This window comes from Rhinoraja longicauda, chromosome 8 (assembly GCF_053455715.1).
Source record: "Rhinoraja longicauda isolate Sanriku21f chromosome 8, sRhiLon1.1, whole genome shotgun sequence".
In the NCBI taxonomy this organism is placed as follows: domain Eukaryota; kingdom Metazoa; phylum Chordata; class Chondrichthyes; order Rajiformes; family Arhynchobatidae; genus Rhinoraja; species Rhinoraja longicauda.
The window spans coordinates 28,211,152-28,235,458 of record NC_135960.1 but is presented as its reverse complement, the minus strand read 5'-3'; the positions used below and the strand labels follow the sequence as shown (position 1 = coordinate 28,235,458).

Genomic DNA, 24,307 nt, shown 5'->3' with positions numbered 1-24,307 from the left:
ACACAAGAAAGAACTGAGAAAGATTAAGAATAATAATAATAATAATAGAATAATAAGAATAATAGAGCATGGATAAGGATAATAACTGACTTAAAAACTGAAATTGAAAAACACTGGTGTGGCAAGCAGTCTTTCAAAGTGGATGTAAGTGGGTATTTGCATCCAAAAAGTTTGTTGTAAGAATAATATTTGCTGTGTGCATCAATGATTTGAAAATAAAACAAGAGAAAGTGCTGTGTTTTTGGATTAAAGGAAGTAGAATTTAAATTTGGAGGCAATATGAATTTAGGATGCATGGTACAGAATGCTGAGAATCCACTGATGGAAGATATTAATAAAGTGACAGAATGGGCAAAAGGGTGGGACACAGAATCCAAGATCTATAATACAGTAATAACTATGGTTATGAGAGTACAGTTAATTAATAAATTACTGCTTAAAAACTAAAATGTTTTCAGATAAGCAAAATAAGCAAACATGAGTTGAATATTACTAATACTGATAAAATACTAAGTCTTATGGCAAGAGGTTTAAATATAATAGAAACATAAAAAATAGGTGCAGGAGTAGGCCATTCGGCCTTTCGAGCCAACACCGCCATTCAATATGATCATGGCTGACCCGGCTGATCATTCATTCCTGCTTTCTCCCCATATCCCTTGATTCCGTTAGCCCTAAGAGCTATATTTAACTCTCTCTTGATAATAACCAAGATGCAACTATGACTCTGTACAAAGTTAATGGAATCACAGTTGAAGTACACTGAAATGTTCTTGTCAATATACAATTAGAAGGATTTCTGCAATGAGATTGGGCGTTAATGAGATCACACCTGAAATATCGTGTACAGTTCTGTTTTTTTATAATTAGGGGTTGACTTGCATCAGAGTAATGCAATGTCGATTCCTGGAATGAGTGGATTATACATGAAAATAGTTAAGTAATCTGCCTCTACCTTATTAGAGTTTCAAAGAATTTGAAATGATCGCATTGAAAAACTTACGTCTCTAGCAAAGGAGTCTAGAATAAGAGATATAATGAGGACAGCCATTTTTGTAAAGTTGTGGAAAATTTATTTTATTCAAGATTATCAGAATCTTTGAGATGCTAAGTTCAGCGGGCTGTGGTTGCTTCGTGCTGGTTGAGACCATTATGTTTTTAGACATTACATAAATCTGGGGATAGAAACATAGAAAATAGGTGCAGGAGTAGGCCATTCGGCCCTTCGAGCTTGCACCGCCATTCAATATGATCATGGCTGATCATCCAGCTCAGTAACCTGTACCTGCCTTCTCTCCATACCCCCTGATCCCTTTAGCCACAAGGGCCACATCTAACTCCCTCTTAAATATAGTCAATGAACTGGCCTCAACTACCTTCTGTGGCAGAGAATTCCACAGACTCACCACTCTCTGTGTGAAGAAATGTTTTCTCATCTCGGTCCTAAAAGACTTCCCCCTTATCTTTAAGCTGTGACCCCAGGTTCTGGACTTCCCCAACATCGGGAACAATCTTTCCGCATCTAGCCTCTCCAACCCCTTAAGAATTTTATATGTTTCAATAAGATCCCCCCTCAGTCTTCTAAATTCCAGCGAGTATAAACCTAGTCTATCCAGTCTTTCTTCATATGAAAGTCCTGCCATCCCAGGGATCAATCTGATGAACCTTCTCTGTACTCCCTCTCAGGCTAGAATGTCTTTCCTCAGATTAGGAGACCAAAACTGTACACAATACTCCAGATGCGGTCTCACCAAGGCCCTGTACAACTGCAGCAGAACCTCCCTGCTCCTATACTCAAATCCTGGATATGTGGAATAGACAGGAAAGTAGTAATTGAATAGCTGTGCAGGCATAAATATTTATTTTGCTACTCATGTTTCTATTTTTTCACATTCTTGTAAGTAGTTGGGAGGAAAAGAAAATGAAACCATACAGAAAGGGATGGGCATGTAAAATTAGTATAATTGCTTGTACGAAGGAAAAACATCCACACAAATTGATTAGGTCAAATGAGTCAACGTTGTAATCTTTATATAATTCTAAATGACTGTTGCATAATATATGGAAGCTACTACCAATGTAGATTGAGGTGGAGTAACCATAATTTGTTGTACTATTTAGCCGAAGCCCAGAGTTATCTGGCACAAAAGCAAATAAGTACAAAAATAAAATTTAAGCCCATGTATATGTAATCTCTCTAAGGTTTCTCTGTAACTCACTCAACCAAATTGCCATTCTACAAGATGGTGAAGGAGCAGCAATTTAAAGAGTCATTGACCCCTAGCTGTCATTTCTACCCCCAACATGGCCAGAAGATGATCCCCATTTTATTAACCCATCACTTTCACCCACCACAAGCAAACAACAAATTGTCTCAATTATCTGTTCTTCCATCCCAGTCACCACCCTATCCTCTCATTCCCCTAATATACTCCTCTTTACCCTCTTCATGGGCCTTTCCCCCCTCATACTTCACCAATTGTGTTCTCTTTGCTGCATTTTGTCTCCTTTTCTTTTCACCCTAGCTTACTCCCAGTACATTTTCTCCTCCCTCTTTCTACCCATTTGTATTTCCGCTGAATTTAACTCGCTCCTCATTACCACGAGGTGGGGCCAGGGGCATTTTTGTGGGGACAGCACTAATTTTAAATCAATTTTGCCACCCTCATTTTTTTCTTCTTCTTTCATCTTCCCTCCTCCAACCAAGTCCATTCAGTCTGAAGAAGGGTCTCGACCTGAAATGTCACCCATTCCTTCTCTCCAGTGATGCTGCCTGTCCCACTGAGTTACTCCAGCATTTTGAGTCTATCTCCACCTTATAGTCTTAGGTTCTCTGTTTACATACCAGATCAGGTATCAGTGACTATTTCTTCCAAACTTTTACCTTTGGACATCATTAGGCCATTATAATCTCCTGGCCTCTGAACTACCCTTAACTTCCTCGTCTAGAGGTCCAAAATGCTTCTCTATTTTCACTTTCATAGTTGGAGTTTTAAAATCCTACTGTAGATTATCTTCCAGCTCTGCTTAATATTTTTGCTGATCCTCACAAAGTCCCATTTTACTATAATTTCTTGCTGCTAAAAAATACTCTTCCCCCAAGACAGAACTTGTAACATTTACTCTTTGAAAGGATACACTCTGTCATCGTGTCTCTATTTAATTCCAATTATCCTGGCCTCAAGTATCAATTGATCAAAAGAAGTGTACTTAATTTAGATGGTACCAATGCAAAACCATACATTTTTGTTTAGAAATGTTTAATAAATAATTACAAACCTACAAAATAAACACTTGCAAAACAAGACATGATTAAGTCAAAAGAAACTTATTTAAAATAGAGATTTATTTTATAACAAAGATTTTACTTGCAAATGTTCTTCTGGTACAATCACTGGGCCACATCTTGTGATCTCAGCACAGGCACCTTGGCAATACATGTATGGGTCATCTTTTTTTCTTAAGTACTGATTTGTTGCACATGGCCTTTAAAAAAACAAAAACAGATTATGAGTTTAATTTCGCCATTGTGGCCAGGGAGGGATGACTTGTATCCCAACAGACTCTATGAGTGGAGCTAATTCCTTCTCCCCAGAGATGCTGCCTGTCCTGCTGAGTTACTCCAGCTTTTTGTGTTTATCCAGTTGAATGGTTGGTTGGGTTGAAAATACAGACTCAGGGTTTTGAGAAATATGAAGGGACTTCATTTAACTTGGCCTTTGAGCTTAGTCACAAAGGAATAGGCAACTGATGTGCTGTGAAGCTGAAGATTGGGAGTGATGATAGTAAGTGAAGTTGGAAAGCAAAGTATGGGTATGGAAAAATAAATGATTTTTAGGGCTACAGGGTTGTAAATAAATTAGGAGGAACTTGGAGAGTATTTAAAGAATGTTTGTAAACAAGACCACAAGATATTGGCAACAACAACTCAGAGATCAACCATGGCAGGGAAGAGGTAATCTCCCACGTCTGGGGTAGAGAGTTGGGAGCTAGCCACTTGAAGCTAGCTTGTTCACAAGTATGCAGATAATATCCAAGATTAGTAATAGAAAATAAATGTAACAGTGCATTGTAAGTGATCAGTATTTGCATGCATTAATAAAGTAGTTTGGAAACCAAGCTTGGTATAATTATTTGCCTGGAAGTGGTGTCAGTTCATGACAGAAAATACTATCTTCATAATACATTAAATAATTTAGTAACACTTAAACATCAGTAGCAATCTGATTATGATGTACTTTTATTGACACGTATGAAAGGCAAAAGAACTGTTTAACAATAGTTTAACAATAGTTGAATCGCAAAAATAATTATGTTGCAATTATTGATATGAACAAGCAAATCTCAAATAAATATTTGCTTCTTCGACATGAAAAGGGAATATTTTGCTCTAAGAATGCTTTTATATTTATAAAAGGTAGGCAGTGTTAGGAAATGGAATGCTGTCCACCTCAATTTTTTAGTATCAAATCAAAAATAGGTTTACCAGAGTTAATTTTAGAATGTCTTCCATATCATATAAATTCAATATGTCTTCCATATTTAAAATATCATCTGGACCAACTAATTTTACTATGTTTCTATTTACCACAGCATGAAATGCAATCTTCTGACAAACTCACAATTTTGAACTCTGCCATGATGTGAATAGAACTGTTCAAAAGTTTCATTGTTTCATTTCTAATCTTTATTCTCAGGTCCTGCACCCAAAACACTTAAAAAAAATATTTAATTTAAATCAAAACTCTATTGCAGATTATACAGCCAACTTAAATACTCAAATACCTGCTAAGCAGAATTGGGCCAATTACTTTTCGAACTTGGAATGTATTTTGTAAATACTTGATTGCTTTTGGAAACAGTTTATTCTAAAATGGAAACAAAACAAATTAAATTAAAATAAGCAATTAGATTTAAATCTAAATTTGCAGAAATGCAATTGATACTCAATATAATAACATTATATAAATGAAATATTGTTTATTGAAGGAGACATGACTCAACATTTCCCCCCCAATTTTTCACCTGCAGGATGAGGAACTAACTTCTTATAAATTTCCCTCCAAGAGAAAAAGAATTAAAACCAAATCTTTATCACCACCTCCGTATATCTTCAACACAAAATTGAAATACTACATGTAACATTCAATGATAAATAGGGTAATTACTGCAACTTTGAGGTAATTATTTATACTGTCTATTGGTATTTCAGCCATGTCAAAATTCAGTTGTTCTCTTTCTGGATAGATGGGAAGTGACTTTTTTCATCTTATTCAAAGGTGCAAGAGCCCAGTCCAGATAGTGAGTATTGAACAAAAGTGCAGAAATCAATTAATTTCTGTGTGTAACGTGTCATTATCAACAAAAGACAAAAATCAGATCTGAACAAACTGGGAAATTCGTAATTTCACCAGGAATCTCTTTAGGATATTGTAAACATATTATTATTATTAAATTTACTAATTATAATTGGCATTTCATTTAAAGTTATAGCAAAAACATACAGGTTACTTCCCAATTCAGATACTATTTTTACTGCATTTAATTCAAAGTTGCAGCGTGATTTGAATATTCTACACAATGCTTAGTAACGTAAATGTGTACCGTCTATGGTATGAGTTTAGGAAGAGATGTGTTAATGGACAGAACATCATTTGAATGTTTCTAACTGAAGTTACACTTGCAATTCCAGTAATCATGTAACAAAATGGAACTTTTCAAATTTAAAATTACCCAATCACTGGTGGTGGTGAGTCAGCGTACAGGAGAGCGATTAAACATTTGGTTGAGTGTTGCCATAACAATAACCTCTCTCGTGATGTCATCAAGGTCAAGGAACTGAGTGCTGACTTCAGAATAGGGAAGTAGGAAGACCACGAGCCAATTTTTATTTGATGGTGGAGAAAGTTCGTAAGTTTGAATTCCTGGGCGTTAACATCTTGGATGAACTGCCCTTGGCCCAATACATAGAGGCAATCACAAAGAAAGGTCGCAAACACCTCTACTTTCTTAAAAGTTTAAAGAGATTCTCCAAAAATTCAACAAACTTTTACAGATATACTATAGAAGCCCTTGGTCAAAATCATCTACTTGGGGTGCTGCCTCAAGAAGGCAGCATCAATCATCAAAGACCTCTTCTAGGCATGCCCTCTTCTCACTGATACCATCACATGAGAGGTACAGAAGGCCGACGTCAAACAACACCAAGTTCAGAAACAGCTACTATCCTACAATTATCAGATTCTTGATCCTATCTAAGCAACCCCAATCCTACTTTGACAATGGAACACTACGGCCTAGGTTTTGAACTAATATGCACGGGTTTTCTTTTCTAATAATGCACTAATGTTTCCTTTAGGCAAAATCTTTCTTTGTGCAAAGCCTTTCTTTTAAAATGTAACGTGTAATTTATGTGTAATTTGTTTTTGTATGTTTACCTGAGCCTGTGTGCCTGTGATGCTGCTGCCAGCAAGATTTTTAATTGCATCTGTGCCTCACCATACTCATACATATGACAACAAATGAGGTGCAGGTAATAATCCCCAAAAATGGCATACAGGAAATGTATTTTTTAATTAAATATTCAAATAAATAATAACATTCCTATCGTCAATAATGATTTTTTGAAGATGTCAAGAAAGCTCATAAATGCATGAATATGGAACTAATAGTCATGGTCACATAGGTGATGTCATTATTTTAAACATGATATGCCACGTAATGAACTATAATCATAACATACGTCAATCAATATTCAAATTTGCCGTCATATTAGGCTTAGCAGTAACTTTAAAACACTTTTTTGAAATAAAGGAAACAGGCGCAGCAACGGGCCATTCTGTCTTACTCCAGAATGCAAAATGACCACATTCCTCATTCTTCTCATATTCCTTTGTCCCATTAGCATTTACAATACATCTAATTCCTCATCACAATTACAAATATGGTCCCAAACATTGTACTGGTTTTTATTCTGCAAGGGAGGCATTGACACTTAATTGCATATGACTCCAAAACAGGAAACACACCCAACTCCACCTTTGTGCAAAGACAACGGCCAGGATATCATACTACAACCCAGCTCTGATACTTTAATAATATGTTTCTGGGAAAAGTTCTGATTATTTTGTTTAAATATGTTTAAAAAGGAACTTACATGTGTAATTTTGTTTCTTAGCAACATGATATCAAGAGTTTGGGTGCAAATGACCATTATGCAAAGACTAAGTTAAATACATGATGGATGAATTTATTACATACCTTGACTAAATACCTTTTATCTGGGGGCAGACTGCAATAAAGATAAACAAGAAGCAAGATTACAATCTAAATTCAGCAAGGTTGTTCTGCAATATTTGAATGAGCTGACAATTTACACTTACTATTCAATGCTCAAATCATATACGATTTTTATTCTCAGATGCTGATCAACACTCCTCCTGGTAATTCGAGGTGGTTGTATATAAACTTGATAAATTACCTAGGCAACAAAAGTTAATGATAAAGTAGACATTACAGTATATTAAAAAGAAGACTTTAGTACTTGGGAGTTGTATCATACAATTCTTCAGTTGGCACATTGATAGTGCCAGAGGAATGGATTTTTTGAACTGTTGAATGTTATTCCTATAATATTCCAATACTTTTTTGCTTCTTTTTTTTAAAGATGTTACGCAGCACAATAATACTTTTCCAGTGAAAATGGTAAGCACAGGAATCAGGGCCCCAGTAAGTTTAGTGTCAGACTCTGGGAAGTTAAAGGGAGCACAGGAACTGGGGCCACGATATGTGATAAGGGGGTCCAGAATCAGCCATCTGATAAGCCAGGTGACATATCATCATGAATTCTGAGAAATCAGAAAGCAGATTATCGGAGATTTACTTGAATGTTCTGCTTATATGCAGTTTTAAGTAAAGCATCCACTATTCCTTGATAAATTAGTGATATAATATCCTGCAGTAACATCTGGAAGTACAACTGTGCTATTGAGTTAAGCATGTAAAACAGATCAGATTTTGTTCCCAAAAAGCATAGAATTTAATTTATTCTTAACATACAATTTATTTTGAAGATGATTATTCAATGCTATCTTATTGTGTTTAATTTTGCAATCTGAAATTAGCACTCGCACATTAAAAAATAGAGTAATTGTAGTTGCCTGGCATACATTTCTTCACAAATTCCTTCATAAATCTGGTTATTTTCTGACAGAATTTAGTACTACTTTCTAGTTCCTGCCATCATATCTTCACTTCCCAACCTCGGTACAGATTTGGGATTGCCCCCCTTACATCCCACTCGATGTCTACTATTTGTTTGTACTTTATTCCCACACAATGGTTCAGAAATAGCTACTTTCCTACAACACTCGAAGATTCCTACAACTCTTGAACCAACCTACATAGCCCTAACACTGAAGAAGGGTCTCAACCCGAAGCATCACCTATTCCTTCTCTCCTGAGATGCTGCCTGACCTGCTGAGTTACTCCAGCATTTTGTGAATAAATAGCCCTAACACTATATTGACACCAGAACACTACAGTTCACCTTTTGCACTATAATGGTTTTGGTTTATTTTCTGATTATGTTTTTGCACGAATGTCTTTTTTGCACCATCTTCATAATGTTGAACATCGAAAACAATCACTGGTAGATCACTGCCTCTCAGTCAGACGTGGAGAAAGATCTACAATACTTCAATAACCCATAACTCAACTAATCAGAAATCTCAATAACTGGGCATCTTGTTCATCACGTAACATCTTTCGTGCTCCCTTCTAAACTGTCAGAGCCTCTGTACTTGTGCTCCCTCCCGCCTCACTGGAGAACCCAGTTCCTGCGCTCCCATCCGACTCGTTTAGGTCCTAGATCCCGTAGTTTTACCTTTAAACTTACTGGGTTCATTAGGAAATTTATTACATCTGAAGAAAACTAAATTTGGAAATGTTGATGTAATAATTAGAATAACATGCAAAAAATCCAGATAATCTGCTTGTCTGGCACCAAAGTCGTAAGCATGTGTCCGATTATCATTTTTTATATATATGCATGGGATTTTAATGCTTGCAGATTAGGAGGCAATTACATTTTTAAAATTTTTATTTGGCTTCAATGTAATACTTTTAAAATTTTAAATTATTTTAGAATTAAAATATCTTTTACTAAATTATTTGTTTTTACATATATTTGAATGAGTGACATTTAAAAATGCAAATTTGTCGACAACTTTGACAGATGACAAAACTCCAACCTCAGTTTTCTTTTAAAGAGAGTGAGGGTGATGCAGAAGAAGGAACTGAGCACTGTATTGCTCGAGGCCCAATCATTCCTCGAGGCCCAATCATTCCTCACCCAAAACTAAAGTATAGAGGGCCAACAAAAAGATATGACTGCACTGGGCCCATATGATTGCAGGCATGCCTGAACTGCAGGTACCAAATGCAGGTACCCAGATAACAGTCCAGTACACTCAATGCCCAGTCCAGTACTCTCCGTACACACTCTGTGCAGTTTGGTCACTCTGTGCACACACCATGTTTAGGTAACAGTCCAGTCTCCCTTGTGCACACGCAATGCCCAGGGAACATTCTGGACCCTCTGTGCACACTCACTGCCCAGGCAACAGTCCCTATGCTCCATGCACACTCAGTGCCCTGGAAACAGTCTGCAGTTTCTGTGCACACTCAGTGTCCAGACAATTCATGCACACTCTTCATACATATTCTGTGCCCAGGCCAGGGAACAGCTCGCACTCTCCTTATATATTCCGTGCCCTGGGGACATTCTGAAATCTCCGTGCAAACTCTCCATGCACACTCAATACCCAAGGAGCATTACGGACTCTCCATGCACACTTTGCGCCCCGAACAGTTCAGATTCAGCACTTGGTCCTAACAGCAAACTATTATGTTCCTTGAAATGCCTTCCTTTGGCTCTGGCCACCTGTTCTCTCACCAACCAGTCAGTGTTCGCGCTGTGCTGTCCAGCTTGGTACTCAACCCATCGCACCATGTGGAATATCCGAAGAAGGGTCCTGTCACTTATCCAGAGCTGCTGCCTGGCCCGCTGAGTTACTCCTGCACTTTGTGTCTATTTTTTGGTGTTGTTGTAAAACAGCATCTGCAGTTCCTTGCGTCTCCGCAATGGTTTGGCAAGTGATCGATCCTCCGCCCATCCTGCTCACCTCTCTGTAGTCCGGAACGCGGTGCCGACATGTGTAGCAGACGCTGGTTTCGATCACCACACAAGCCATGCCCGTGAGGATGTACAGCATCCAGGCCGCTGTACGGCTGCAGAGGCCGCGCCGCGTCGCCGCCATCATCGCTCACCGGCCCGTCACCAGTTGACGGCGGGCGGGCTGCGCGCTGCGGCGCGTGCGCAGTGCGCTCCAACCAAAGATACTGGAGGAACAAGTTAGGGTAAGAAAATAACTGCAGATGCTGGTACAAATCGAAGGTATTTATTCACAAAATGCTGGAGTAACTCAGCAGGTCAGGCAGCATCTCGGGAGAGAAGGAATGGGTGACGTTTCGGGTCGAGACCCTTCTTCAGACTGATGTCAGGGGGGCGGGACAAAGGAAGGATATAGGTGGAGACAGGGAGATAGAGGGAGATCTGGGAAGGGGGAGGGGAAGAGAGTGACAGAGGAACTATCTAAAGTTGGAGAAGTCAATGTTCACACCCCTGGGCTGTAAGCTGCCCAAGCGAAATATGAGGTGCTGTTCCTCCAATTTCCCGTGGGCCTCACTATGGCACTGGAGGAGGCCCATGACAGAAAGGTCAGACTGGGAGTGGGAGGGGGAGTTGAAGTGCTCAGCCACCGGGAGATCAGGTTGGTTAAGGCGGACTGAGCAAAGGTGTTGAGCAAAACGATCGCCGAGCCTTACGTTTGGTTTCACCGATGTAAAGAAGTTGACATCTAGAGCAGCGGATGCAATAGATGAGGTTGGAGGAGGTGCAGGTGAACCTCTGTCTCACCTGGAAAGACGGTTTGGGTCCTTGGATGGAGTTGAGGGGGGAGGTAAAGGGATAGGTGTTGCATCTCCTGCGGTTGCAGGGGAAAGTGCCCGGGGATGGGGTGGTTTGGGTAGGAAGGAGGGAGCGGTCTCTGCGGAACGCAGAAAGGGGAGGGAATGGGAAGATGTGGCCAGTGGTGGGGTCCCGTTGTAGGTGATGGAAATGTTGGCGGATTTGTTGGATACGCTGGCTGGTGAGGTGGAAGGTGAGAACGAGGGGGATTCTGTCCTTGTTACGAATGGGGGGAGGGGTAGCAAGAGCGGAGCTGCGAGATATAGACCACTCGGCACTAAAAACTGTAGTACGTCATGGCACCATTTCAGTAGGAAGAAATTTGCAGAAACATTTTAAAATAAAAATAACAAAAATTTTGAATTGATAGATGAGATATATTCTGCATTTTAATGCTATAATCAAACATACTGTTTCCCCAAAACACTGATTACACTGCGAGAAGCATAACGAACGGTGGGTTTTGCCAACTAAAATGGCTCCTTTGCATACAACACTTCAGTATAGGCGATTTCAACGGAGCGGTCCATCTTGTTCCTCTAGTATCTTTGGCTCCAACTGAGCAGCCGGGGGAGGGGGGGGGGGGGGTGGTTATGGAAACATCTTACAATTATTAAAGGATTATATAAAGGACGGGCTGGAAAAATGTTCCCGATGTTGGGGGAGTCCAGAAGCAGGGGGTCGCAGTTTAGGAATAAGGAGTAGGCCATTGAGGACTGAGATGAAGAAAAACTTCATCACCCCAGAGAGTTGTGAATCTGTGGAATTCTCTGCCACAGCACAGAAGGCAGTGGGGGCCAATTCACTGGATGTTTTCAAGAGAGAGTTAGATTTAGCTCTTAGGGCTAAAAGAATCAAGAGATATGGAGAAAAAGCAGGAACGGGGTACTGATTTTAGATGATCAGCTACATTCATATTGAATGGCAATGCTGGCTCAAAGGGCCAAATGGCCTACTCCTACACCAATTTTTCTCTGTTGGGCACGCGGATGGTATCTGGGAGTGGCAGTTGGTGCACAGGCCGTGGCCTCCATGATTGGCGAAAACCACGACTATGACAGTGAAAGATAACGCCATTACTCAGATTAGTAAATGTTTCTTTTTTCAACACAGCATGATTCCATAACACTGATTGAACGGGGACACGAGACTGCAGATGCTGGAAATGCGGATTGTAAAAACACAATATCCAGCGGGTCGGACAGGGTCTGCGGCGGAGGTGGGGGGTGGCAGAGGAACTGTTGACCTTTCGGGTTGGACCCTCCATCTAGGTTAATTCCCGGAATGGCGGGACTGTCGTATGTTGAAAGGCTGGAGCGATTGGGCTTGTATACACTGGAATTTAGAAGGATGAGGGGGGATCTTATTGAAACATATAAGATAATTAGGGGATTGGACACATTAGAGGCAGGAAACATGTTCCCAATGTTGGGGGAGTCCAGAACAAGGGGCCACAGTTTAAGAATAAGGGGTAGGCCATTTAGAACGGAGATGAGGAAGAACTTTTTCAGTCAGAGAGTGGTGAAGGTGTGGAATTCTCTGCCTCAGAAGGCAGTGGAGGCCAGTTCGTTGGATGCTTTCAAGAGAGAGCTGGATAGAGCTCTTAAGGATAGCGGAGTGAGGGGGTATGGGGAGAAGGCAGGAACGGGGTACTGATTGAGAGTGATCAGCCATGATCGCATTGAATGGCGGTGCTGGCTCGAAGGGCTGAATGGCCTACTCCTGCACCTATTGTCTATTGTTTATTGTCTATTGTCTATCATGACCGAGCATAGAAAGGTAAGATAGTCAATGTGAAGAGGGTAGAGGTGGTGAGACAAGGGTCTGTTGGTGAAGAGGGATCCCGATGTGAAACGTTGCGGACCATTTCCCTGCTGCAAAGCACAAAGTGCTGGAGGAACTCAACGGGTCAGGCAGCGTCTAGAGGGAAAGGGCAGGTGATTTTTTGGGTCGGAACTCTTCGAAACGTCGCCTATCCATTTCCCTCCACAGATGCTGCCTTGCCGACTGAGTTCCTCCAGCATTTTGTGTTGTATTCAAGATTTTAGCATCTGCAGTTTCTGCTGTCGCCAGTAAGTGACATTACTTAGGAAATTATAAGCCAGGGAATTGTAGACCAGTTAGCCTGACTCCGGTAGCGGGGAAGATGCTTGAGTCGATTATTAAAGATGTAATAGCAGCGCATTTGGAAAGAAGTGACAGGATCGGTCATCGTTAACATGGGTTTAAGAAGGGGAAAACATGCTTGACTAATTTTCTGGAATTTTTTAAGGATTTAACAAGTAGAATAGATAAGGGAGAGCCAGTGGATGTGGTGTATCTGGACTTTTAAAAAGCCTTTGACAAGTTCCCACACATGAGATTAGTGTGCACATGGTATTGGGCATAGGGTATTAACATGGATAGAGAGCTGGTTGGCAGACAGGAAGCAAAGAGTAGGCATTAACTGGTCCTTTTCGGAATGGCAGGCAGTGAGTGACTAGTGGGGTGCCGCAAGGCTCAGTGATGGGACCCCAGTTATTAACAATATATATTAACGATTTAGACAAAGGAATTAAATGTAACATCTCAAAGTTTGCGGATGACACAAAGCTGGGTGGCAGTGTGAGTTGTGAGGAGGATGCTATGTGGCTGCAGGGTGACTTGATAGATTGGGTGAGTGGGCAGATGCATGGAAGATACAGTATAATGTGGATAAATGTGAGGTTATCCATTTGGTGGCAAGAACAAGTAGGCAGATTATTGGATACAATACCATGTGCTCTAATACATGGATACAATACCATGTGCTCTAATTTTGGTCACCAATTTCCCGTGCGGGACCTTATCAAAGGCTTTCTGGAAGTCTAGATACACTAAGTCCACTGGCTCCCCTTCATCCATTTTACTTGTCACGTCCTCAAAAAATTCCAGAAGATTAGTCAAGCATGATTTCCCTTTCATAAATCCATGCTGACTTGGACATCCTTTTACTGCTATCCAAATGCACCGTTATTACCTCTTTAATAATTGACTCCAGCATCTTTCCCACCACCGAAGTCAGGCTAACTGGTCTGTAATTCCCCGTTTTCTCTCTCGATCCTTTCTTGAAAAGTGGGATAACATTAGCTATCCTCCAATCCACAGGAACTGATCCTGAACTTATTGAACATTGGAAAACTGATCACCAATGCATCCACTATTTCTAAAGCCACCTCCATGAGGACCCTGGGATGCAGACCATCAGGTCCAGGGGATTTATCATCCTTCAGTCCCATTTGTCTACCCAATACTATTTCTCGCCTAATGAAAATTTCTTTCAGTTCCTCTACCCCCCTAGATCCTCTGTCCTCCAGTACATCTGGGAGATTGTTTGTGTCTTCCTTAGTGAAGACAGATCCATAGTACCTGTTCAACTCTTCTGCCATTTCCTTGTTACCCATAATATTTTCACCCGTGTCTGCCTTCAAGGGCCCCACATTTGACTTTGCTATTCTTTTTCTCTTAACATATCTAAAGACGCTTTTACTGTCCTTCTTTATATTCTTGGCCAGCTTCCCCTCGTACTTCATCTTTGTCAGCCACGGTTGCCTCCTACTCTTCTTAGAATCTTCCTTTTTGGAATGAAATGATCCTGCGTCTTCCGGATTATGCTCATAAATTCCTGCCATTCCACCTTCAATCCTGCTCGGATCCCTTTCCAGTCTACCTTGGCCAGTTCCTCTCTCATGCCTTCATAGTCCCCTTTGTTCAACTACAACACTGACACTTTCGATTTTACCTTCTCCTTCTCAAATTGCAGATTAAAACTAATCCTATTATGATCAATACCTCCAAGCGGTTCCTTTACCTCAAGTTCTCTTATCAAATCTGATTCATTGGACAACACTAAATCCAGAATTGCCTTTTCTCTGGTAGGCTCCATTACAAGCTGCTCTAAGAATCCATCTCGGAGGCACTCTACAAACTCTCTTTCTTGGGGTTGAGAACAACCTGATTTTCCCAGTCTACCTGCATATTGAAATCGCCCATCACCACAGTGGCATTACCTTTCTTACATGCCAGTTTTAACTCCTGATGCATCTTACACCCTACATCCGGGCTACTATTTGGTGGTCTGTAGATAACACCAATTAGTGTCTTCTTGCCTTTACAATTCCTCAACTCAATCCACAGTGACTCTACCTCGTCAGTCCCTATGCCTTCCCTCGCAAGGGACTGAATTTCATCCCTCATGGATGCTATCTGTACAGAGTTTCTATGCTCTCCCATGACCTGCATAGCTTTTTCTCCGAGATCTTCAGTTTCCTCCCACACTCCAAAGACGTACAGGTTTGTAGGTAAATTGCCTCGTGCAAATGTAAATTGTCCCTGGTGTATGTAGGGATGTGTTAACCTGCAGGGATTGCAGGTCGGCGTGGTCTCGATGGGCTGAAGGGCCTGTTTCCGCGCTGTATCTCTAAACTAAACTTTAGCAGCAAGGATGTCCTACTGCAGTTGTACAGGGCCCTGGTGAGACCACACCTGGAGTATTGTGTGCAGTTTTGGTCTCATAATTTGAGGAAGGACATTCTTGCTATTGAAGGAGTGCAGCGTAGGTTCACCAGGTTAATTCCCGGGATGGTGGGACTGACTTATGATGAAAGAATGGATCGACTGAGCTTATATTCACTGGGATTTAGAAGGATGAGAAGGGATCTTATAGAAACGTATAAAATTCTGCACGTAGCCAGGTAGTGCCACCTGGCTCTTCGTGAACACTCTCAACTACCACTACTCTCCAAGGAATGGTCAGGTCTCTCCATGCACATTCCCTGTCCCAGAAACAGTCTGTACACACTCGGTGCTCGGGGTATAGTCTGCTGTCTCTGTACATTCTCTGTGCACAGAAAACAGTCCACAGCCACCTGGCTGTTAGTGAACATTCCCAACTACCACTGCTCTCCAAAGAATGGTCAGGTCTCTCCGTGTACATTCGGTGTCCAGGTGTGTGTGCAAAATTGTGCGCAGTTTATTGAGGGAGTGCAGCGTAGGTTCACCAGGTTAATTCCTCGGAAGGCGGGACTGACATATGATGAAAGAATGGGCTTGTATTCACTGGATTTCAGAAGGATGAGACGGGATTTTATAGAAACATAAAATTATTTCGGAATTGGACAGACTTGATGCAGGAAAAATGTTGGGGGAGTCTAGGGGTCACAGTTTAAGAATAAGGGGTATGCCATTTAGGACTGAGATGAGGAAAAGCCATTTCACCCGGAGAGTTGTGAATGTGTGGAATTCTCGTCCACAGACAGCAGTAGAGGCCAATTCACTGGATGTTTTCAAGAGAGTTAGATTTAGCTCTTCGGATTAACGGAATCAAGGGATATGGGGAAAAAGCAGGAACTGTGTACTTTGGATGATCAGCCATGATTACATTGGATGGCGGTGGTGCCTCAAAGGGCCAAATGGCCTTCTCCTTCACCTATTTTCTAGGTTTCTAGGAAACAGTCCGTATCCTACGTGCACTCGGTGCCCTGGGTGCCGTTGGCATTCTCCGTATACAATCTGGCCACAAACCATGCCCAGGTAACAGTCCAGTCTCTACGTGTAAACTCAGCTCAAAATGGGGTAGGCCATTTAGGACTGAGGTGAGGAAAAACCTTTTCACCCAGAGTGTTGTGAATCTGTGGAATTCTTGGCCACAGAAGGTAGTGGAGGCCAATTCACTGGATGTTTTCAAGAGAGAGTTAGATATAGCTCAGAGCTAACGGAATCAAGGGATACGGGGAGAAAGCAGCAACGGGGTACTGATTTAGGATGATCAGCCATGATCATATGAATGGAGGTGCTGGCTCAAAGGGCCGAATGGCCTACTCCTACACCTATTTTCTACGTGATATGTAAGTAGGTAAGTCAAATAAGTAAGTTGGGAAAATATGGTGATGGCAGATCAAGTCGAGTCTTATGTACAATTACTGTGAGGTACAGATATCATGAAAAACCTGCTAGTTGGGGGAAGGATGGAGTTGGGGAGACAGTCCAGTGTGTGACAGGAGGACATGGACAGGAAAAAGACAATAAATAAAGGTGGGGGCAGAAAGTGATGAATAGGGACAAATATGGCTGCAGGTGCTGATACAGAAACTGCTATGACAGATCAGAGCTGAGAACCTCTTTTTTTTCTCTGCTGTTTTCAGACTCTCGTATGCTAATAATGTTCTCCTGATCTTCCAATCTACCTTCTTCCCTTCTTCTCTACCCTGGCTACCTATGTTGTCAGTTTCAAGACACTATGCACTTGCACTCCCAGATCTCCCTGTCCGAGAACACTCCCCAAGGGCCTACTGTTCACTGTGAATGTCCTAAACTGGTTTGACTTCCTAAAATGTAACATCTGGCACCTATTCCTACCCTAGCATGTGGCACAGGGGATGATCCAGAAATTACTACCCTTGAGATCCTGCTTTGTAACCTTTTGCTTAATTCCCCATATTCACTCTGCAAGTAGTTCTCCTATAATGCAATAGTCACCTTCCTTAGAAACCTTGCCTTATAGATAATGGTGCTATATAAACAATTGTGTCAATAGAGAAGCGGGTAGAGAGTTTCAAGCTTGCAATAAAAGTTATTTTTCCTGAAGCAAAAATCCTTTTAATAGCTATAATTTTATTTTTGTAACTGACTTAAAAATACGAAAGCTGTACGTTACATTGTTTCATAATATCATTCCACATGTCAGTAGAAGCAATGCTTGTCAATTTCGATAATTAACTGTGATGAAACTAGCCCCTAATTATCTTATATGTTTCAATAAGATCCCCCCTCATCCTTCTAAATTCCAGTGTTTTCTACAAGACAGCATTGTTTTCTCCGTGTCAGTTTCCAAAGTAACTTTTAAATTGTTCACTTATTCCTGATCGAAATTACATTGAAATCAATCAGCCATTATTATACAAATAGTCTTCCCCAAATCATCAATCATTTCATATCCAATATGAGGTAATGTGATTGCGTAGTTGGAACAGTAATAACAGGTGGCGGAAGTGGATGAGAGGCGAAATGGTATCCTGATTACCTCAAGGTGGTACAGAAATAGTTTTTTCCCCCTTATAGTTTTATAGACAATAGACAATAGGTGCAGGAGTAGGCCATTCAGCCCTTCGAGCCAGCACCGCCATTCAATGCGATCATGGCTGATCACTCTCAATCAGTACCCCGTTCCTGCCTTCTCCCCATACCCCCTCACTCCGCTATCCTTAAGAGCTCTATCCAGCTCTCTCTTGAAAGCATCCAACGAACTGGCCTCCACTGCCTTCTGAGGCAGAGAATTCCACACCTTCACCACTCTCTGACTGAAAAAGTTCTTCCTCATCTCTGTTCTAAATGGCCTACCCCTTATTCTTAAACTGTGGCCCCTTGTTCTGGACTCCCCCAACATTGGGAACATGTTTCCTGTCTCTAATGTGTCCAATCCCCTAATTATCTTATATGTTTCAATAAGATCCCCCCTCATCCTTCTAAATTCCAGTGTTTTCTACAAGACAGCATTGTTTTCTCCATGTCAGTTTCCAAAGTAACTTTTAAATTGTTCACTTATTCCTGATCGAAATTACATTGAAATCAATCAGCCATTATTTTACAAATAGTCTTCCCCAAATCATCAATCATTTCATATCCAATATGAGGTAATGTGATTGCGTAGTTGGAACAGTAATAACAGGTGGCGGAAGTGGATGATATGTTGGTGAGCTGAAAAAATGAAAAGTGGCGGCTATTTGCTCTGTACATAGAACAGACAGCGATGTTCTTGAGAAAAATATCTTCAGTGTGCTGGGGAGATACAGAATATTAATATTAGTAGTAGAGCAAGACATTTAAAGTGTCAGTTTATACAATAAACAACTAAAGAGACTTATCAGGAAATTCATAAAACTTTAGGCTCAATGCTGCAACTTTCAGACCATTTTACATCATGGGTTGTGAGATCTATTGATGTGCAGACTGGCATATGAAAGAATTTGAGCAAAACTGTTTGGCACATTATGTCTGCTGCCTGAACATACAGAGTATCTATACATAGAAAGAGCATTGAAGACAAGTTTAGCACAGGATGTGACTGAGGTGCATTCAAGGAGCAAGCCCACTAAGATTACAAAGGTAATGCAATCTTCCTCTTTGCAGCTGAGTTATGTGGTTTCAACAAATGCTTTCAACAGGAAAGTAGGACTGGAGAAATTCATGTGGGGTAGAAAAACAGGATGTTTTGCAATGTTTTGATTTAATGTCTAATATTAAAACCGAAATATTCTTTAATTAAACTTTTACTTTACGTTACACAGTAGTAGAATAAACTTTCTAATTTGAAGGGAGCAGAGAATATAAGTAATCTGAACCCTGGCACAGGTTGCAGAGTCAGGACACCTGTCTCAGTCCACTGAATTCCCAGCTCTGACCGCACACCCTGCTTATCCTTTGGACATCTGGCTCACAGTCTGGACATTAGTGAACCGTATGCTTAGTTATTTGCTTAAATTACAATTAACTAAATATCAGATTATCAGAATATTCCTGTAATTGGAATTTTATGTACTGCTAATGCAGGAATTTCATGAGTACACTGGCATCCTCATCAAATGAACACTATTTCATCTATATCAGGATGCATATTGATACAGTTGCAAACTGTTCAGTTACTACCATGCAGTCTCCCATGCAAGCTAAAAATAAGCTTGTTGCTGATGGGATGTTCACAAGTGTGGAGACCTGGGTAAAATGAAATTGTAGGCTAATCTGCATCTTAAAGTACATTGCAAAGAAAAAGTGTAGCAGCTAAAGACAAATAACACCATAGAGAGAAAGATAAACATTTTAAGGATGTGAATACGTTCCACCCTGTTGGAAATACTAGGATGAATCAGGAGAAGGAAATAGTTATGAAACATTAGGTTCAATTTGACTTTGTTCAACAGCAGAAAGTACAAAATATTTGCCATCATTATACATTGATTAATTGCAATGCCTCTTACTAATAAACATAAAGTGCTGGAGTAACCCAGCAAGTCATGCAGCATCTCTGAAGCACATGGATGGCCGATGTTTTGTGTCTTGACCCTTCTTTCAGATTGATTGTAACGGCGGGGGGGGGGGGGGGGACGACAGAAAAGAGTTGGGGGCAGGACAAAGCATGGCAAGTGATAGGTGGACACAGGTGCGGGGGTTTTCATTGGCAGGTGGTTGGACAAAAGCTAGAGATGAAAAGGAGACAATAGGGTGTCAAATAAGGAGGAGTCAAATGCAACACCAGAGGGATAGAGGTGGAAGGGGGGAGTGGAATAGTGGGATAAATGGGTGTGCACCAGGATGGTACACAAGAAAGGAAGAATGGGGAAAAAAAGGTGTTCCCTAAAATGTGAGAATTCAGTGTTTGTACTGTTGGGTTGTAAGTTACGCAAGCAGAATATGTGGTGCTGTTCTTCCAGTTTGTGCATAGTCCCATTCTGGCAGTGGAAGAGGCCCAGGACAGAAAGGTTGATATAGCAATGGGAGGGGAAATTAAAATGGTTAATGACTGCTGAGTTCATGGATGGATGTGAGGGAGGAGTAGGGACAGCTGTTACATCTTTGGTCGTTGCAGGGGAAAGTACCTGGGGAGTGCTATTTGGGAGGGTCTAAACTAGATTGGCAGGTAGTCAGGATCCAAAACAGTACTGAAGGATTTTGGATGTTGCTAGTCACTACAAAAGAATGACACCAAGTTCAGTAAACAAGATAAGCAAGAGCATTTCAGGAAGTGAAAAGGCAGGTTAAATTGCATTTATTTCAATGCTTGAGGCCTGACAGGCAAGGTGGATGAATTCAGGGCATCCAGTGGTACATAGGACATTATAGCCACTACAGAAATCTGGGTAAGAGAACAAGACAGGAAGCTTAATGTACGCAGGTACAGTTGCTACAAGTGAGAAAGGGTAAAGTAGGAAGAGGAATGCTTTGTTGATTAAGGAGAAATATCACGGAAGTAGTCGAAGATGACCCTACTGGTAGGATCATCCAGAGGCTATGAGTGGAGCCGAGAAATAAAAAGGGATGATCATCTGTCAGATCCTCGCCTTGATCCGAATATAAACACACTCGAAGGACTGAACACAGAACGTGCTGTTTTATCCCTCCATTCCTTTGCATCCCTCCAACATGTGTACTCTGACCTTTCCGACTCATAGTAACATGTGATACATTTAAATAAAACATCAGTTACCATGACAACCACCTTGTTGGGATTATACAATAATCCCCCAAATAAACATAGCACAAAAAGTAAGGAAATTTGTGTTTGGTAGATTATTTCTTTGTTGTAACAATGCTTCTTGGCAATAAATCTTATACCGTTGGAAAGCCTGTTTATTTCCCTTTTAAATGGTGCCACATTTGTAAGGAACATGCATTTGTGGGATGAGCAGCAGAGCTGAGTATATGGGTTGCGCCCATGAAAAATTTGCCAAATCTTCTCTGCCAATGCCAAACAGCTTATTCTGCCATTGACTCTTGTTCGGTGTTGTTTGGTGGATTGGATGATTGAAGTCTGAAGAAACAAGACATATTGGCAATTTAACAATTTATTCATTTAATGAACAGGAGCCACAGTAGCGTGTGGAAGAACCATACACAGCCATAACAGCCTGGCACCTCCTCCTCATGCTGGTCACCAGCCTTGTCACACACTGTTGTGGGATGGCATCCCATTCTTGTCAGCACCTGGGGGTGCCAGGAGCTCAAAACAAGAGTCAATAGCAACAGCAGAATAAGCTGTTTGGCATTGGCAGAGAAGATTTGGCAAATTTTTCATGGGCGCAACCCGTATACTCAGCTCTGCTGCTCATTCCACAAATGCATGTTCCTTACAAATGTGGCACCATTTAAAAGGGAAATAAACAGGCTTTCCAACGGTATAAGATTTATTGCCAAGAAGCATTGTTACAACAAAGAAATAATCTACCAAACACAAATTTCCTTACTTTTTGTGCTATGTTTAGTTAGTGGGAATTATAGGAACAAATATACCGTGAGATTGACAAATGGGTTGTTCTAGTATAGGATCTTAACTTTCTCAATATAGACTGGGACTGTCATTGTGCCAAGGGTTTGGTGGGGTAGAATTTATCAAGTGTTCAGGAATGTTTCCACAGACAATACGTAGAGGGCGATACAAGGGTGAGGGCAAGCTGAACCTACATATAGGGATTTGGGTAAGACAAGTTACAGAAATGTCAGCGGGTGAACCTTTTGGGAGATTGGCAACAGTTCTATTAGCAAAATAGTTGCGCTCTTGGACAGGACTGGTCCACAACTTGTCTAAATTGAGGTAGAAATTTGCAAAGATTGATTGGAGTAGGTTGTTCATGGGCAAAAGAATATCTGGAAAATGGGATGCTTTTAAAAGTGCAATGAGGAGAGTTTAAGGTATTCATTTTATAGTGAAGGCACGTAGGAGTAAGGAGCCGTGGATAATAACCAAAATTAAGGCTCTGCTCAGGTAAAAGAAAGCATGGGATCATATATATATAATATATATATCCCTTTATTTGTCCCACACCGGGGAAATTTGCAGTTCCAGCAGCAAAGTGGATAGCAAGAGACATTCATTTAAATAAAAATGAAGATAAGGATAATTTACTGTGGTTTTTTTAAAAACTGCTACTGTTAAATGGTCTGTTGACTGGTCTACTGAGAGTAGCGCTGGTTGTGCAGTCTCAAGGCAGCAGGAAGGAAGGACCTCCAATATCTCTCCTTCACACACTTGGGGTGAAGACATCTGTCACTGAAGGAGCTACTCAGTGCAGTGACAGTGTCCTGCATGGGGTGGAAGTCGTTGTCCAGTAGCGATGTTACTTTACCATCATCCTCCTCTCTCCCACCGCCTATACTGAGTCGAGGGGACAACCCAGGACAGAGCTGGCCTTCCTGATCAGCTTGTCAAGTCTCTTCCCCTTCGCTGCTGCTGCTCCAGCAGACCACTCCATAGAAAATGGCTGATGCCACCACAGTATTGTAGAAGGTCCTTAGGAGTGCCCCCTGCACTCCAAAGGACCCGAGTCTTCTCAGCAGGTAAAGTCTGCTCTGGCCCTTTTTGTACAGTGCATTGATATTTTTGGTCCAGTCAAGTTTATTGTTAAGGTAAACACCCAGGTACTTATAAGAGTCCACTCTTATAAGTGGATCAGGTATAATTGTGGAAAAGGGGATTGAGCAACATATTGAAGAAAGAAAACAGGAGGACAAAGAGGCATAGATAGCTCTGGCAGATAAATTAAAAAGAACCCAAGGAGATTTTGTATGTATATTAATGGGAAGAGTAACTAGATGAAAAAGCCCCATAGAAACCAAAGTGGTCATTTCTGTGTGGAGCCATAGGAGATGGAGAGGAGCTCTGTGAGTATTTCTTCTTTTTTACTGGGGAGAAGCACATGAAAACTAGGGAACTTGAGAAAGTTAATGGAGTGTGAGGACGATCCGTGTTAATAATGAGAAGGTGATGTACATCCAAAGTCATATGAAGGGAGATAAGTGTTCTGATCAGATATATCCAAGGACAATGGGAAGCTGGAGAAGAAATTGCAGGAGCCCTGGTTGAGATACATGAATCATCATTAGACATGTATGAAGTGCCGGAAGACTGGACGGTGGCTAATGTTATGCCTCTATTTAAGAAAGGTATCAAAGAAGTGGTGGACACTACCCAATCCATCACGGGTACCAATCTCTCCACCACTGAAGGGATCTATAGGAGGTACTATCTCAAAAAGGCAGTTAGCATCATCAATGATCCTCACCACCCTGGCCACGATCTTATTTCACTCCTGCTATCAGCATGGAGTCTGAAAACTGATCTCCAAGTTCAGGAACAGCATCTTCTCAACAACCATCAGGTTCTTGAACACTAAAAAAACAGCAAATGAACTTGGTTGCTCCAGGCACTTCGGCCTTTGTTTTGTACTAAAACTGTTAAACAAAAATATTGAACTTTCTTTTGTTGAATGTGTTATTTATGAGTACTGTGCTGTTATGCTGGTGCAAGTAAGAATTTCATTGTTCCGTTTATGGTACATCTTACAATTAGACACTCGTGACTCTTGAATGATGAAGAAACAACTGATGGTATCCAGGGAAACTAGGAATGACCTGGGAACCTAGAACTCATTCTTTAGTGCAGACAATGTAATTCAATAATTTGAATTATATTTGAATTTATGAAAAATAATCAAAATATTTGCCCAACTATGCCAAAGAACCGATAGTAGGATGGCTGAAAAAAGTACCAGA

The 24,307-nt window shown here is 41.0% G+C and overlaps 1 protein-coding gene across 3 annotated transcripts in view; it reads right to left on the bottom strand.

Annotated features, from left to right (window-relative positions):
* lmln (leishmanolysin-like (metallopeptidase M8 family)) overlaps positions 1-10,342 on the bottom strand; it is a 45,027-nt gene extending 34,685 nt beyond the window's left edge. For all 3 annotated transcript variants that reach the window (XR_013547541.1, XM_078403479.1, XM_078403480.1), the window contains exons 1-5: positions 10,185-10,342; positions 7,383-7,480; positions 7,261-7,291; positions 4,786-4,868; positions 3,369-3,486 (exon numbers count right to left, since the gene is read on the bottom strand). Coding sequence is in view for 2 of the 3 variants with exons in the window: in XM_078403479.1 (XP_078259605.1) it covers positions 3,369-3,486; positions 4,786-4,868; positions 7,261-7,291; positions 7,383-7,480; positions 10,185-10,322 (468 nt within the window). In the remaining variant the exon portion in view is untranslated. The remainder of the gene's footprint in view (positions 1-3,368; positions 3,487-4,785; positions 4,869-7,260; positions 7,292-7,382; positions 7,481-10,184) is intronic.
* Between the last annotated feature and the right edge of the window lie 13,965 nt (positions 10,343-24,307).